The 17,777-nt window shown below is 40.6% G+C and overlaps 1 protein-coding gene across 11 annotated transcripts in view; it reads right to left on the reverse strand.

Annotated features, from left to right (window-relative positions):
* Nucleotides 1-349: 349 nt before the first annotated feature.
* SNCAIP (synuclein alpha interacting protein) overlaps nt 350-17,777 on the reverse strand; it is a 212,089-nt gene continuing 194,661 nt past the window's right edge. For 9 of the 11 annotated variants that reach the window (XM_072957766.1, XM_072957746.1, XM_072957762.1 and 6 more), the window contains 5 exons: nt 12,815-12,907; nt 11,186-12,257; nt 9,877-9,947; nt 8,320-8,465; nt 854-927 (listed from right to left, as the gene is read on the reverse strand). In XM_072957766.1, coding sequence (XP_072813867.1) covers nt 8,333-8,465; nt 9,877-9,947; nt 11,186-12,257; nt 12,815-12,907 — 1,369 coding nt within the window. In that variant the 3' untranslated portion in view covers nt 854-927; nt 8,320-8,332. Of the gene's footprint in view, nt 928-8,319; nt 8,466-9,876; nt 9,948-11,185; nt 12,258-12,814; nt 12,908-17,777 lie in introns of all 11 variants that reach the window. The other 2 variants (XM_072957767.1, XM_072957770.1) reach the window with 2 other exon arrangements.

Here is a 17,777-nt window from a genome sequence, read left to right on the forward strand (position 1 = left end):
ATGAACTCAGGCTCTGCATCGTCTCCTAAGGGATTAGACAGGCCTCATCATGTGTGAGAGGCAGAAAAAAGTGACCCAAGAAGGAGCTAAATCCTTGGTTGTCATTAGTATTTTCTCATGTCAACGCTGCGATTTGAGAAGACAGACTGAATTGACTTATTTTATATACTCATCTGATCCTTTAGTACTTAGTGAAAATTAGAATGTTTTATTTGATCCCTATGGGAAAGCAGCTAACCTGGTCCGTTTGTTTCTGAAATAAAGTATCAGCAGTCAAACTACTCTTAAAGACTTTTAGAAATCAGAACATCACAGATTTATTAGAAAGTAAGTGCCCCAAGCTTATAGGTGGCTGTTAACATGGTTTTATTTCCTTTATACAAAAAGTAGAAATGACAGAAAAAAAACAGTCTTAACAGAAAACAATACCACTGACCTGGTCTCATTGAGAAGCTGAGCCCAAACTGCCCATATCACAGGGACAGGGAAATTCGACCGTCATCAGCAAACACTCATGCAGCTGATGAAATACAAAATGGTGTCAGTGGCTCGGGGAACCTGTGGGGAGATTGAACCAATCGATCTTAAAAAACATACATTTGGCCAATCATGCTTTTAAACAGCATCTCTTTAAAAACAAGTTATATATACAAATATCACCCCAAAATGTGTCTTATATACTCTAGTGCTATAAATTTAAGGCATCCTGATATTCTGCTCTTCTGCTGGTGAGGCATTGTTCTCATGGTTCTATTTCCGTGGATAGAGGATTTCACAGAGGATAGTCCAGACATTTCCAAAGGTGTTCAAAGGGCAGCAATGAGAGATAATAAAAAAGTGATTTATAAGAAGAGTTCTTCTGACTCTGGCTCAGCAATGTGCTTTATGCTGTAGGATTTCTTCATTTTTCTATTGATGTCATTATGCCTAAGCGGAAGAGAAACCACAGGCCAAAATTAGGTAAAACTATGGTCAAGCTACAATACAATACCACTAAACATCTCCCCAAAAATGGAAATTATCCTCACACACACCACTTCATTCCAGTAGGCAAATTATTCTCTTTTCATATAAACCACTCTTTAAACAATAAAAGCAATAGTCATGTAATAACATACTTTGTGGACATTTTTTACTTTGGCTCCAGAAGTAATTTCTCGATCATGCGGATTGAAATCCAGGCAAAATTCTATAGTCAAGTGAATTTTATCAGAATCAAACAAAATAGGAAGTACAGTACTGCTAGTTGAGTGGAAACAGATATTTATGTTTTATTGACTGGATTCACTGGTGGTAACTTTTATTCTTTAGTAAGCTTAAGTATTAATCTAAAGGAAATGCTTTGACTTTGGGTGTGTGATTACTAAGTGGTAACATGTTGGAAGACCACGAGTACGTAAATCTATAGGAAAAAGAAGAAATTAGGGAATAATAATGCTGTTTTCCCCTCAATACTCGATACCTTGTAAGCCTATGGAAAGAAGTACCAGCTCAAGCCTGGGAACAGTTTTGCTTTTTATGCGAATTTCCCTCTGGGTAGAAGCATTCATTTTCATGTTATATTAGTCCCATACTGAGTATAAAATCTTCCAGAGAGGAGTTATTCCTGAGTTTGAAGAAGCCTACATATTACTAAATTCCTTCTTGTTACTATATCAGTCAATAACAGTTTCTGGGAATAGTACTCACTCATGTGAGGACACATTTGGATGGAGAACGCCAAGTGTGGTTTTATGGCCTCAAAACTGTGCTTGCTTACAAAGACTGTGGAGTCTCTTCTCAGTGTCCTAGTTAGTATTTAAGCATTATCACCATCTGAAAGTTATAAACCTTATTTTTATTTGTTCATCTGACTAGAACTTTAGGGAGTCGTTCATGGGCAAGAAGGGGAAGAAGGTGAAAGAAAAACCTGATTGGTTAAAAGATGTTCTAGGAAATTCCAATTAAATGTGGTGGATTAAATACATACATTTATCATCCCTTTCTTACAAAACAACAGTAAAATGAGAGTAGAGAAGTAAAAAAGGCATCGACCTAAATAAATAAGGGGAATGGGAGAGGAAATATGATAATGCATAAAATGGCAATAAAGTTTCAGAAATAAGAAGATGGATGGACATGTGGAACTGACTTAGCAGAGCAGGAAAAGCAGAAATTTAAGCCTATGGTCAGGGGACACAACAAACTGATTTGCACTGCAAGGCTCAGGAACTAGAAGTACCAGGTATTTCTGAAGGTGACAGTGGGTGCTGTGTGGGTGCTAAAAATGGAAGATTATTTGAAAATTTTTAGGAAGTAGCTGTTCATACCCAGATTATCTTCCTGACACAATGCAGCCAGGTGACTGTCCCTTTCCCAGTGTGAAGAAAGACTAGAGGTTAGTTTGCAAGGCATGAAGCAGAGAGACTAGGAATTCAGCTGAAGTGGGTGGAAACCATGGGATTAAGTGAAAGTCCCTACAGAACACAATTGTCAACCCATCTCCTGTTTTTTGATCCACAGATTCCTGGCAATCAGGTTAACAGGACTGAGCAGGAGACTGGAGGTCACCTACCATGAGAAGTCAACTGCCAAAAGAAAAGTCCTACAAATACTGACAATGATAAACCTCCCAACAAAAGAGCTTAGTATTTTAACAGTCTGTGTGAAGCAACATCTACCAGTCAACATAGAGCCAGAGCTTCAATTTAGCTTTAGTGTCTTGTTCTTAAATATGAGTGAGTCAAGGATCACCCAACTTTTGAGGAAAGCACTCATATGACAGACAGAGACCAAAATAAACAAACAAATGGTAGTCAAAGTCGATAGAAATAACATAGGGAGGTAATGAGGACTTCAAAAAAATTTAACTAGAAGAAAAGAAAAACTGGGGAAAATGTGTGCAGTTCATATCACAAAGGATTAATCTTCATAATGTGTAATATATAAAGAGCTGCTACAAATCAACAAGACCAGAATCTCAATAAAAATGCAGAAAGAATTAAAAATAGTACATTTATACAATGAAATAATGCATAGCTATGTAAAAGAATGAAGACGCTGTCTCTATACTAAGACCTCCAATGTGTTAGGTGAAAAAAAGCAATAAGACTGTTATTAGTATGCCACCTGTACTGCAAAAGGAAGGAAAGAATAAAAGTGTATTTGCTTGTAAAATTTAAATAAGTCTTGTATACAGGATGCTATGAGAAAACAACAAAGAGAAAACCAACAAAGTGCTATTAGAAATTAACACTGTAATAGCAGAAATAAAAAATTAGAAATGTTGGAAGGTAAAATTCAGTAAATATCCTAGAAAGAACTTTCAGAAAAAGCAGAAGAATGGATAAAGACAGAAGAATAGTTAGAAAATCATTAGAAAAATAGAAAAAAAAAGTTAGAAAACGATCAGTCCAGTGTGTTGAACATTAGAATAATAGTATCTCCAGAAAAGCAAATAGGAAAATTTAAGGGGATAAAATTTTCAAAGAAATTGTACAAAAACATTTCCCAGAACCAAAGCATATAGGTTTCCAGATTGGAAAAAACCTGTCGAGTGCCCAATCTGCAAAATGTGGATAATAACAGTATCTACCATATTGTGTCATTCATTGTGAAGATGAAAATAGTCAATATGCATGAAGCACCTGGAATATTCTTTGGTATACTGTAAGTGCTTTATAAGTGTTATGAAGTGTCATTTTTATCTTCAGAATAGGATGCCAAGAGTCAACAGAGTAATATCTAAAACTCAAAGTTTATTTCAGCATGTCATTTAGAAATATAGAATACTAGAAAATACCAAAAGGAAAAGCAAGTGGCTGATTTAGGGGAATGGGAACAGAGAACAGGGGGATAGCCAGTTTTTGTTATAACTCTACCATTACTATTAGTACCTAGAGAAACTTGACAAAAAAATTAAATTAAATATAAATAAAAGTTAAAAAAAAAGTCTTAGGTGGCAGTCTAAGGATAATGTCATCATTTACACATTGATGGAGTATTTCTACTTTAATGTGCTGTGCTCAAAAACACTAAGAACAATTCAGCAGTACAAAATTCAGCATGATTAGAGTTGAGTCTATACCAAATAAAATGTTAATCTGAGGCATTTATCTGAATAATATCAGGATGATTCAAGCCTCCCCGAACCCTTCAATTACCTAGTCCTGACTTACCAGTATTCAAAAAAAAAAAAAAAAAGCTAAAGTGTTTGGGTAATTCCAGCATGAATTATTCCGATAATTTGCTGCTCCTTGATTTCATTTTTGGATATAAAATTACATTCTCAGTGACCAAAATTGGAAAGAAGGCTTAAATTTAAATAACAGTTTTTCAAGTAATCTAACTTGCTGACTCATCTAGGCATAGATTCCATATTTCCACAGCCCAGGGTGACCAGACAGCACGTTATTGAGAGGATTAGTCTAAAATGGCCCACGAGCATGCACTGCATTTTCCACTGATAACCAAGACAGGGAGACTTGGCTATTTTTGTGATCTCCTTCAGAGGCTTACTGAGAGCATATCTGTGAACCTCATCTACTGAAAAAATGAAATTCTGGTTCAAAGAGTGAAAACTTATACTCGAAGTACCCAAAATGAAATTCACTGTAGGTAGGTGGACTTGTAATCGAAAAGACCTGGATTTCTACAGAGCAAACCATTCTTCCTGTGGGACGTCAAGCTCCACCTTTTAAAACTCCTTCCCCCTCTTCTTATCCTTTTCCTCTCTCTAGCTCGCCCTCTCTCCAAATATTATGAAGTCCTACCACGTGCCAGGCACCAAGCTAGACACTGGGCACAGATTGAGGAATGATGATGCTCTCAGAAATTTCTGACACCTTTCATGGAGTTGTCCTTGTTTTACCTGTATCTTCTCTTAATTCTCTCTTGACGATGATCTCGCTGAATAAAGGGACATTCCTTAATCTGGCACAGCAAAATGTGTGGCTTATTGCTAAGGATAAGGGTGAAATGAGGGCACTGGCAATCCAGGGATGTGACATCCAGGAGAGTCACAGAGCTGCACATACGGTTCCCAGAGCGGGAAGGAAAATCCCATGTGGTTGTGGTTGGAGCAGGTATGCTGGGTGAAGGTGCTGGAAGGTGTTCCCGTAAAATCTCTGATATTTTAAACCTCCAACAACTTGCTGCGTCCTTAAACTCCAGCCTTAGGAGAATTTATAGACAGTCACTGCTCTTTTATTGTGCAAAGATCCCCCATTGGCGGAAGACAGGTGGTGGGAGTATGGCACTGGTTCTCTATTTACCCCTTTTGGAGTGACACAGTGCAAAATCGGGCTGTGGGGTTGGGGGAGGAAAGGAAGGTGGAGTGGAAGAAGGGAGTTGTTTGTTCTTAACTCCAGTGACTACACTTAGACCAGGATTAGCAGGCTGAAGGGATGTATTTCTAGTAGGATGAGTTTGCTTTCCAAGGCAGATCTCCTCTATGTACATAGTTCCTATCTGCAGCTCATGGGCATTTCACATGTTCATTTCCTGCCTTCCAGGGGCAGTGCTTTAAGACAAAACATAGGGTCTTAGTTGCAATAGCTTTTTCTACATCTCAACGCATCATAGTTTGATACTAAATTTTGTTTCACTGTCTTCTTGGGGTGGAATATACTTCCTCATTTTCTCAGAAGGTGTAGGGAGCTCATGAAAAGAAACTCCATTTGTGAATCATGTTCTCATGAACTTTGCAAATTCTGGCAGCTTTTATGAAGAGTTTGCTAAGGTGTGTCCAGACACTGCAAAGATCTGATCGTTTTAGCTATTCCCTATAACATGGGCATTTTTCTCTACACATGAGACTCTATTTGAAACAGCCAATGACAATGTGATCCATTTCAAAGGAGAAGCTGTCACTTAATTAACGGAATCAGAAGAAATAGTTTGAGATTGCGATCTCCTCCCTCCTCCATGTCATGGGGATAAAGATTCCTTATAAAATAAGGGTTTTCTCTCTGAAACAAATTTGAGTCCTAGGGAGGCAGAGGTTGGGGTGGGAGGGACAAAAGTTTTTCAGGAGAAACATGCAGAGGGGTGCAGGGGAGGAGCCCAGGGAGGCTCTAGGGGTTTCTGAAACAGAGGCAATCACCCCAGGTGCATCAACACCTTCTTACTCGTTGGCTCTGGACTCCGCAGCTAGTATAGCAGACAGGAAAACACAGAAAAGCATATTTCAGAACAGAGATAAGAACTTGAAACTATAGTTTTGGGGCAGAAACTCTAATGTCGATAGCTGTTACTAAATACCCTTTTGGTATTAGCACTCTAACAAACTTTCCTGAACTGTTCCATTGGTAAGATTCAGTCTGCTCTGGGGGATTCACTCCAGAACGATGCAACCAGAATATACTCGGCTAGCACGGTGACACACCTATGACTGAGTAATGATACAATTAGGCCTTCACGAATCCTTAAAAAGTGTATCTGTTGAAAATAAATACTTGAAGGTCAAAAATTTAAGACAAGATTAAAATGTGGATATTTTGTTATATCCAGAGGAATTATGGCAAGGAAGCCCTTGTTGATCAGGATCAGGGATTCCTCTTTGTGCTGACTGCATTTTCCATCATGATTCTGGAAACGCTGTTCACTGGGGCTGAAGGAACAGGCTCTGCTTGGGACAGGTTTCAGCCAGGCTCTCATCTCTACCTTCCCAATGTCCTCCATGTCTTTGCTCATTTTCCTTTTTAATGATATGTCCTGACAATAAGGAGAGAAATCTGTGTGTGTGTGCACACACACGCACTGGTGGTAAGGGCACCCTGAATTCTGACCTCCTGTTGGCACACTAGGGGTCACTGACATAACCCTTACATCATCTCGGGTCAAACTCACCACTCTCTGAAGTGGCTGTTGAACAATCCTGACATCTGTGTAAAATATTTGCTACTAGCCCTTGGCTCTGGATGTATAATTCCCAGTGCGGCTAATTCTTTGGCAGTAAAAACCGACACTAATGGTGTTTATTGCTTAATGTCTTCTTAAGGAGTCTGCTCTCATATTGGTGCGAGGGTTAGGGGTTTCCTGATGCTAACCCCTCAGGCCACAGTGCCACTGTGGTCAGAGCAGATGTGACCAGTGGTGGCCCAGGGTTAATGCCCTCTCCCTATCAGTAACTGGATTTGATGCTCACTTCATGTGTTACAGATCTCAGATAAACTTAAACTCTGGGAAATAAATGTCTTATTGGCATTTTAAGATAAGTAATTGCAAACATTCCCTTAGAGTTGTAAGAACTCAAAACCAACTTGTCCTTTATAAGAAAAAGTAAAGATAAATCTGTTTGTTATAAACAGTCATCCCCTGCAGTTGAAACACACTGGGAAAAAAGCTATTCAAAGTAACAGAGTTGAATCTAATTTTAAAGGGCATTGAAAAGATTTTAAGATTCTTTGCTATCAAGCTGTGACAATTTAGAAAAATAAATAGCAAACAGACCCCCCTCACAGAGCTGACATTCTTTAAAATGTTGTATTTATTGCCCCTACTTTTCCTTTACCAGAAAAAAGAAAAAAAAACACGTAGGAACTAAAATGTGATTCCAGTATATGCCTGGAACAAGGGTCCACTGCTCCACTCTTTTCCCCAGGGCTGTACTGATAGGGCCACCAGTGGCATAATGTTTGGATCCAACCCAACCCAATGACTGCCAATTCTTTTCACAGTTACATGATTCTGGGCAGTCCCTCCTACCTGAGAGGAACCCAACATCTGAAGGCATCACTGATAGATGAACACCTGGGTTTCTTCCTTTCTTGCATCTTTCCATGGGATGCCCTTTCTATGGGTACCACAGGCAAAATGAAGCAGCCAATCAATTAGAATCAATTAGGTATTTTTCGTATCCACATTCCCACTCTAGTTTATTATTCTGAGCAACTTTATTTCAAGTAGAGTTACCAGCCTTACTTTATCTAAGGAGTGAATGGGGCTGGTTCCCCTCTCTAGTACGGACAACCTAGTGGATGTTCACTTTTCAGGGAACGCATGCCAAACTAAAACCAAGATAAAGTATAAGTTAATTTACATGGTAGGGAGGGGAAGGGGTCAGGATGTTTATTTAAATACACTGAATACTTTTCTTTCTAGATTTCTGTTTATCACTGAAAGAATACTCTGTTAATACATAAAGCCAGTGAATCCGATAGGTTCAAAAAGAGCCTTCAGAAGGACTGTTCCTTAAACAGAGTTAGGAAATGTTAACCTGGTTGTCAGACACCTGAGTAGCCTCATAACCTTATTTTGTGCTCTGATTTTTGTAAGTCTATTACAGTAAATTGTTCAGCTTTGTTCCCTTGCTTGTAAAGAAGACAGTATGAAATATACCTGGCAGGAGCCTCTACTGTGATACTAACTGTCTTGTTACCAGGTGCTGTAGGAGCCTGGAAGAAATGAGAGGTATTCTCTTTCCCCCTCCCAAGGAGTCTGCCACGTCTTTGAGCTTCCATGCCTCAGAGTCTTGCTGGTGACTTCTGTTTAAGGACAAGAGGAGAAATTTCGAGGCACCAGAAGATACAACATAAGATGGGAACGCAGAAGGTATGGGGCTGGGGAAGGTAGGTTGGGAGAAACAGAAGTGGGCCAATATCAATGTCTGGGAAGGAAATGGGTATTTTTTTCTATTTCCTTCCCACCTCAGGCATTGGGCTCTGAGCTCTGGCCAAGATGCCCTGCCCCAGCATGGCCGGAAATAATCCAGACTGAGGCAACATGTGAGCCTGCCCCAAGCAGAATGCTGGTGCCCAGTAAATACAGAAGCTCCAAGCGGCTTCCTGCACTTACTGAATTAATGAGACCCTTAGGGGCAGCTCCTAAAATGACTCAGATTTACTCTTCCTCTAGCCTGAATAGAGATGTGGAGCAGATTAAATTTGATTTAGAGGGGGGAAAAGGAGAGTGACATTTCTTACACTTTAGAGTTCTGAACAAGTGTTCACACCCACAGCACATACACTCATATTTGTGTGTGTGTGTAATTACGTTTGTATACACACATACAGTCACACAGACATTTTGGAGGATTCTGGAAGAGTGCTGAAAGGTTTGTCATAGCTTTCTTTGGATTTAAATGATAGTCTCCTTTAAAAAGAGGTCTGGGGGTTTAACTATATTGAAATCAACCCACTGGGAGGTGGGGACTGCATTAGCTCCCCTTCAACTGTTCTCTTCCTCACCTCTCCCGTTTCCTGCTCTGCCAGGAACTGTATGCATCCCCGGGATGAAGGAAGCTATGCTGAAGAAGAACCTTGCTTCAGGAGGGGCCTGACCACTGGGGACCGTGGACATGATCTTTTTCTGTATGCGGTCTACACATTTTGAATCACAAACATTTGCTTGAGGAAGGCCATTGTTTTGTTGGTGGACACTCGCAGACCAGCATCATAGTTCCAAATGTGAGCTATAGCAACGTCAGAACGGCAGGACCTCACTTCTCCTGAGGGCAGCAGAATGGTGACTAAAAGAGCTTTCAGTCCATCATCAGCAATGAAAGAAAACCTCAGCTCTGTTTCAAAGTTCTGACTCTGATCGGAGGTTGACCCATTCCACCCATGACAGGAAATTTAATTTCTATACTTACTTGGTACTTGATGCCATTAAAACAAAGCCTGAAAGCCAAAGTCAGCTGGGAAGCACAGCCTGTATGTGAGCTGAGAAGACGCCTCTGCCCTGCCGCTGGAATGAAGCCCCTCCAACAGGGTACCAGCTCCCATTCTAAGGCCTAGTTACAAGCCTGACTGCTTCTATTTGGGGGAAGAGTTGTAGTTTTCCTCTTCCTTTGTGTCAGCCCCTGCAAAGAGTGCTCCAGGACCACCATTTAAAAGGTCATGCAATTCAAAGTGAAGGCATGGCTCTGTTATGCGATACACCCCTAGCACCACGTACCGTGCATAGTTATGCAGATGCTCTTCAATCAGCGTGTTAGAGGAAAGAGTGATGCAGCTGCCGTATATCTCCTAGAGAGGTGCAATTAAAAATCATCTGAACACATGCAACAAGCTCAGCACATGCACAAGTCTCAATAAACAGGAGGCATGCAGGAGACAGATTAGAGGACAGAAGCTTCAGACACACTTTAAGGAGCATGGGGAACTGCTGAGATCTTGGACTCCTGAGTGAGAGAACCCATTAAGTTACTTGGACAAGTTTCATTCGAGCAATTTAAGTTTGGACATAATTAATCCAAAGGGTCTGGTGTCTTTTCTAGCTGAAACAAATAAACGCTAGTCTTTTATAACAATGACAACTCGAAGTGGAAATCAATGTGCAAGTAAAACTGGTGTTCAATTGTGTTCAATTAATTAGAGAGATATTAAATAAAACTTGATTTTAGTTTTGATCACAAAAAGAATCTGGACAGTTCTTAGACAGCACTATGATGGGATTTTACCTTATAGAAAAATCATACATTAGGCAGGTGTGACTCTCTAGACTGTATGATGGATATTCTGGGTCCTTCCATGCCTCAGAGAATTTCACATTTAGCTGCTAGACCATTTTTTTGATGGCATGGCATGCACAGAACATGCAGGAAATACTGCCTAAAAAGATGCTCATATCTCTTATTCACTAGATTTAAATGCAGATTACCCTGCATGGTTTTGCAATAAATGCAATTATAAAATATAGTTCAGGGCCCGCTCTGTCATCCCCTGTGTGCAGACAAGCATCTCAGACCACTGAAGCTTCCTCAGAGCTTGTGTCATAAAATGTCAGTGTGGAGGTCCCTGTGGCATATTCCATCCAAAGGTCATTTCCAAATTGAGTAGTTAAGTCTTTAGAAACAGAGTTTCTATTTACGTGCTCTTTAATTGGGCTTGAGAATAAACTATCCAGCCACATGAGGAGAACAAACTCTTCCTGAGGTAGAATCGGTGCCAAAGAAGGGCCTGGTTTCACATCTACTGGTGGTCTCATCTTGTAGGCATACCTCCCAGTCCAAGACTCCTAATTCTCAAGGATCAAACTATTTAGGGAAATTAAGAAACCAGACTGTCATCTCCTGTGATTTGTTTAATCTTTCTCCCTTAGAGTATTTTCCAAAGGAAGAGCAAAATGTAAACTCTAACATGATACATCCTTTGGAATTCTTCTGGGGATTCCCCCAAGGTGGCCAAGGGCAACAATCTGCGGTGTTAGGAACAATACAATTAATTCACATGAATAAAAGGAATGGTCTTCAAATAGCACTCACCGCCTTGTTCTTCCCTTTGCTAGCAGAGCTCCCGGGATGTCCCTTGCTGTCTGTCGTCTTCCTCCCAAGGGAGGTTAAGGGCAGTGTGGAGGTCTTCAGCTGGCTGGCTGCCTGATAATTATTATTATTGTTCTGGTTGCCACTTAGTGTCTCCATGATGGATCGGAAGGTTCCAAAAGGCCTTTTCAGTTGATCCCCTGAGTCACTACTCGTGGAGGTTCGCTGGAGGGTCCTGCCCTTGTCTCTGTCCTTTTCTCCATTCAGTTCAAGGCTGGTTTGCTCCATCTGCACCACAGGCTCCTCAAAGGTAACTCTGAGTTTTGAGTTCTGAGATGTCCGGCGCTTGGAAGACGGGGACTTGAGGGCACTCTTGGGACTCGTGGCCACTTTCTGGGCAGCTGTGCTGTCAGGGCTGGGCTGAGTGGGTTCTCCAGAGGGCTGGTTTTGGGGAGTGGTCCCTAAGGCTGGACACTGTGATTCCAAGTCTGGTTCGCTGCTCTCTGAGGTGGGGGATGGGCTGTGGCCATCCAGCGATTTGTTGGCCTTGATGCTAAAAGGAAACCTGCGTCCTGATGCCACAGAGGTGTGTTTCTTTATCATCAAGTGCAAGCTTTCCGCGCTGTCTATGCTCTCCACACTCTCCACGATGGGCTGCGGTCTGGGCCTGTCAGCCTTCCTCACAGGCGTGCTCTTGGGCTCCTCAGAGTGGTTGGAGTCCGTGTCCGACTCGCTCAGTGACCGCTGCATCAGCTGCCTCAGCCTGGCTAACTTCAGTTCCCTCTTCTCCAAAGGGATCTTTTTTGAATTTCGAGAAGCAGCCTGAGCATCCTGGAATTCCAAGGACAGCTTTTCCTGGGTGCAGACATTCTCTGAAATGTCTTTTCCTAATAACTGGCGTAGGATTTTGTCAGAATCTTCATCTTTGGCTTTGGCCCTAGCCCGGCTGGATGCTGACAGGCTTCCAAGAACCTGAATCCCTTCTTGGACTCCTGGTTTGCTTTTGGCTACAGACTCATCATCTGCATCTGGGGATTTCCACTGGGACTTCCTGGAAGCTGGGGAGGATGGTGAACTGAAAGAGGATGAAGGACATACAAGATGATTTTGTACTGGGTTAAAATGACTTGGCTGCAAATCGCTGCATGGCCTTAACTGCCACTAACAACTTAAAATCAGTAAGACTGAAATAAGAATAATTAATGTCTGTTTAAAGCAAATACTCCATGGTGGCAATCATAACCAAAGGATAGTATGCCTCATACCTTATGCTGTGACTACTAAATTTATCTACTATTTTATTGTTTATGCATAAATTTTGCTTAAGTTTTCTCAATGAATGCCTTCTTCAACAACCTTCGGAAGCTACGTATCCTTACTTCCATTTCAGAGATGAAGAAATAAATGACTTGGAAAGAGTAAGTGAGTTCTTTATAGTCATGGAAAGACGAAATGACAGAGCCAGAGATAAACTCAAGTCTTCTGACCCTAGATGACCCTCTTTCCCCTGTGATATCTCATTTTTATTAGTCTTTATCTTATCTTCTTCAAAGATACTAAAAGAAAGTCCAAAAGAAGGCTCAGAGATTAAAGATATTTAAGAATTCTAACTTCCAGTGTTTCTGGTATTACCTGGGTGAAGAAAGGAGTGACTTGCCCTCTGATTTCTGGGCTTCTAGAAGTTGTTGGAGCTGGTTCTGCAGTGTGACACGTTCCACTGTCTGTCTGGGAAAAACAAACCAAAACACATAAGCTCTCTGACACAGGCTACTACCATAAATAAGGAGGTATACATTTTTTCATGATAATTTGTAGTAAGTTGCAGTAAATCCAAAAGCCTTACAAATGTGCATAATCTTCATCCTTATACTAGAAATTTTCCTAAGGATACAATCAAAAGTACCTGAAAAGATGTTTATTATGTATATTAGTAAAAAACTATATGTAACATATATGCTCATTAATAAGACTGAGTAAATAATTTATAATTATATGAAGGCAGCTATTAAGAATGATAATATATTTGAATATCTAGAAAAAGTTTCCCTAATATCTGTACATAGATATAGGAAAAGTTTCTCGAATATCTGTACATATATATAAAGTATATAGTATGGAGTGTATTTATCTATATATTCATACACATACACACACAGTGTATTTTTCCTTTCCTTAAGCAAAAAAAGGAAGTTAACAAAATACTGTGTGCAATATGATCTCATTATCCCATTTTTAAGAAGAATCTTTCTGAGAGAGCGAGATCAGGAAGGATATACTCCAAAATGTTACTCTTTCTAAATTGTTTGACTTATTAAAGTAATTGTATTAATTTAGCCATCAGGAAAAAAAATAGAACAAAGCAAGCAAACCACTTCCAAGTTGGGTAAAAACAATTCAATAACTTGGTATTTTCTTACATAAAAAGAAAACAGGTATGTCGACACTCGATTTATTCTGGACATAGAAGCTTGTGTATCAGATATGCTTTAAAGTTAAGAAAATAGGTGAACAGTCACAGATAAAGAAATTGAAATCTGTTTAGAAAACACATTAATTATGATAGAACTTGAAAAAAGTAAATTATACTGATTCTGATCTTAGAAGAACAAGCAGTATTTACTGAACACAGTGGTACTACTGTGATACCTCCACTTCCCCCACCAAAGATGTCCATCACATCCCTAATCCTGGAAGGTGTAAATACGTTACCTTACACGGCAAAAGGGGAACTAAGGGTGCACATGGAGTTAAGGTTACATTGGATTATTGGGGTGGATCCAGTCTCACCACATGAATTATTAACAGTAAAGAGAATGCAGAAAAGGAGATCACAGAAACTCAAAGTGTGAGAAGGACTCAGTCTCCTGTTGCAGACTCTGAACATGCAGGCAGGGGCTGTGAGCCAAGGAATGCAGAGGTCTCTAGGACCTGGCAATGACCCTCAGCTGACAGCCAGCAAGAAAACAGAGACCTCGGTCCTACACCTGCGAGAAACTGATTCTGTGCACAACCCAAATGAGGAGGAAATAAGACTTTCATCCTAGAGCCTCCAGAAAGGAATGCAGACTGTGGATATCCCGATTTTCGTCTAGAGAGACCCATTCTGGCCTTCTGATCTTCAGAATTGCAAGGTAAATGAGTGTTGTTTTAAGCCACTAAGTGTGTGGTTACAGGAGTAGAAATTTTTTATAGGAGTAGAAAATGAATACATTCAGCATCAAAACTGGTAGCAACTCTCGTGAGCAAGGACAGGGGACTAAATAAGTGCGATATAAGTGTTCTTAAAAGGACTACTGAAATCTTAGACACTGGTCAGTCTTCTCCTTGCCAAATGTCACTGCACATACAGAATAGCTGTTGGCTGCCTAAATATAATTCTGGGAGATCAGATTGGGATAATACCCTTCCATCAGTCCCAAGCACTCTCTTTTTCTCAGAAGTGGTCAGTCTTAGTCCTGACATTTCATCCCTAAGACCACAGAAGTCTGTGATCTCATTTTATCTCACTCATTCCATAACTCACCTACTGAAAACTGAATTATCTAAAGCAGGAGCCAGCAAACTTTTCCCTAAAAGGGTCAGGTAGTAAATAATATTTCAGGTGTGTGCACCACGTGTTCTGTGTCAGAATTACTCAACTCTGTGTTGGTAGCATGAAATCAACCCCAAATAATGTGTCAATGAAGGTGTATGGCTCTGTTTCAATAAAACTTTATTTACAAAAACAGGTGGTGGGCTGGATTTGGCCCATAGTCTATAGTTTGCTGATCCTAGTCTAAAGAATGAATAAAGAACAAAAAGGCCTAAGAGCATTCTACTTCTCCCACCTTGCAATCTGGTATTGCATGTCGAAGTTTTTTAGAAAAACCTTTTGTGAGGGGCTAAAATAGATGAAGGAAGATTATGGTCTCTCTCCTTTTAAAGGGCTTTTAGGGGTCAAAGTGAATTATGACACAGTAAAGAAAACTATCTGGGGCCAGCTAGGTTGACTAATGACAGGAATCTCAGGTATGAATGGAGAAAAAAAGGAGTCTCTTCTCTAGATTCTAAGGAAGCCCTCAGAAAGGACTAATCAACTTTAATTTTAATACACGCACATGTGAAATATGACTATATGAAAATATGTGAGCATATGCCTGGTGTATTAGCCCGCTAGGGCTGCTGTAACAAAGTACCAGGAACTGCCTTGCTTAAACAACAGAAGTTTATTTTCTCACAGTTCTGGAGGCTAGAAGTCTGAGACCAAAGTGTTGGCAAGATTGGTTCCTGTTGAGGGCTGTGAGGAAGAGTATGTCTCAGGCCTCTCTCCTAGTTTTTGGTGGTTGGCTGGCAATATCTGGCATGCTTTGGCTTGTAGATGAATCACCTTGATCTTTGCCTTCATGCTCACACAGTGTTCTCTCTGTGTATGTCTGTCTCTGTGTCCAAATTTTCTCCTTTCACAAGGACACCAGTCATACTGGACTAGGCCCAACCCTAATCACCTCATTTTAACTTGCTTACTTTTGTAAAGACCCTATTTCCAAAGACGCTCACATTCTCAGGTACTAGGGGTTAGGACTCCGACATACCACTTTGTGGGGCCACAATTCAACCCACAGCACCTACGCTTATAGATTAGAATCTCTAAGAGAGCAGAAGGTTGACATTTCTAAATAATAGCTATGTTTATTAACTATAAAGAGTTGGTAAAAATATTTTCGGAGGAAAAGGCACTCAAGACTATGTCCCGCTCCCAGTTTTGAGAACAGACTCCCCTGGGGCAAGTGTTTCCAATCCTTACTCCTGCACCTTTCTATGTGATTGGAGCCTGAAGGGTACAGCATACTAGGGCAAGACTAAGTGAGTTCCTCTGTTTATTTCTGGTTTCACCAACCTCACTGAGACACACACAGTTAGTGAAAAACTAGGGTCTATAACATAACCTCTCCTATATTATCTTGTCTTTGGCCTAATTACAACTGTCCGCAGCATTCAGTTTGGAGACGGGGGAAGAACTGCTGTCTATTAGCGTACATGTGTATTTTATCCCCGGATCATCAACAGAGAGAGCAGCGAAGCCCCTGACCTTGAAGAGGTCTACTAATAAAATGGCTATTACAGCTCAGGAGAGCCTCTCGGACTCCGTGGTAAGAGATCGAGGAGAAGGTTCTGTGATCTTTTCTTTGAGTACAAACCTTTAGAGAAAGCATTCACTGGATCATTTTTAAATTCCTCTTGAAGGATATGTCCACACACTACTGGGGGGAGTGTCCACTGGTGCAACATTTCTGGAAGGACAGAAGGTAACATCTATCCACATTTTAAATATGTATGCCCTTTGCTTTGGCAACTCCCTACCTAGGAGCTTATTTTTAGAAATACCTATACATGTACATGAGTACAAGCATGCTGCTGTGGCAAGATGACTTACTGAGTTATGAGCTCATGCACATGTCCCCTTCTGTTACATCCAGACCTTCAAGTGCACTCAGCTCACCTGCCCCAGGGGAGTCTTGTGTAAGTGCGCAGAGGATGCTCTGAGGGAAAGGAAGCCCTTTAATTTTTAAGTTTAAATTTTATTTTATTTTTTCTGGTAAAAGCCTAAACTCACCAAAGAGAGAATTCTAGGTACAGGCAGGTGGAAGGGCAGAGGAGTGAAGAGACTTTTACCTCTAAGGAAAGAGAGTAGTAGTAGAGGGAGAAACATTTCCCCAAGCTTAGAGACGAGCAGGAGGGTTTAAGGACGTATATGGTTGCATCAATTACACTTCCAGTCAGTTAAAGCCTCCCACCTACCATGGGTCTTTTTTCACAAGGAAAAAAAGGAAAACAATTGTTTTAAATAATTTTAAAGTAAGACTTCACGGGGTTTTTTTCCCCCTAAAATTTGGGAACACTTCCCCAACCCCTCTCTCCGGGGAAAGGTAATTAGGTTTGTTTGTTTGCTTGGTTGTATCTTTAATGAGGTACTGGGGATTGAACCCAGGACCTCATGCATGCTAAGCACTGAGCTATACTCGCCTCCTTTTTCCCTAAAATTTGATTTTTAAGGTTTGTCCTCCTAATCTGTCAACATTACTTTGAGTACTATTTTCGATTTTCAGTGATTCCCTTCCCAGCATGGCAACTGTCACTTGACCGATGTGTTTTCCAAGGACTGACCTTGGTCCCCTCAGATGAGCAGCAGCTCCTTAATCCTTCAACCTGCCAAAGACCCACCTGATGGCCTCTCCTCCAGCCCTCCTTTATTCAAGCATATCATGGCCACCTCCCAGAAGTGCTTCTCTGACATCTGGGTATGCAATGTGTCCCAGCTTAATAATCCCATCAAAAAAGAACTGATTTTAGTTGGCTGAGGAGTATTTCAAGTTAACATCATGCTGAATTTACATACTAAGGATTTTACATTCTGAGCATCCATGAATCATCTGCTTAAATTTTACAATAAATTTGCCAGTGATGCTTACCAGGTTACCCATCTGTTATTTTCCAAATATATATATATTTCTCTTAGAGAAGATTGAGTAACTGGCCCATCTCTAGCCTTTTTCTGTCTCTCTCACAGTCTTTATGATTTGCTAGACTAGTAAGGACAGTAGTTTGGAATGATGCC

This window comes from Vicugna pacos, chromosome 3 (genome assembly GCF_048564905.1).
Source record: "Vicugna pacos chromosome 3, VicPac4, whole genome shotgun sequence".
Lineage (NCBI taxonomy): Eukaryota > Metazoa > Chordata > Mammalia > Artiodactyla > Camelidae > Vicugna > Vicugna pacos.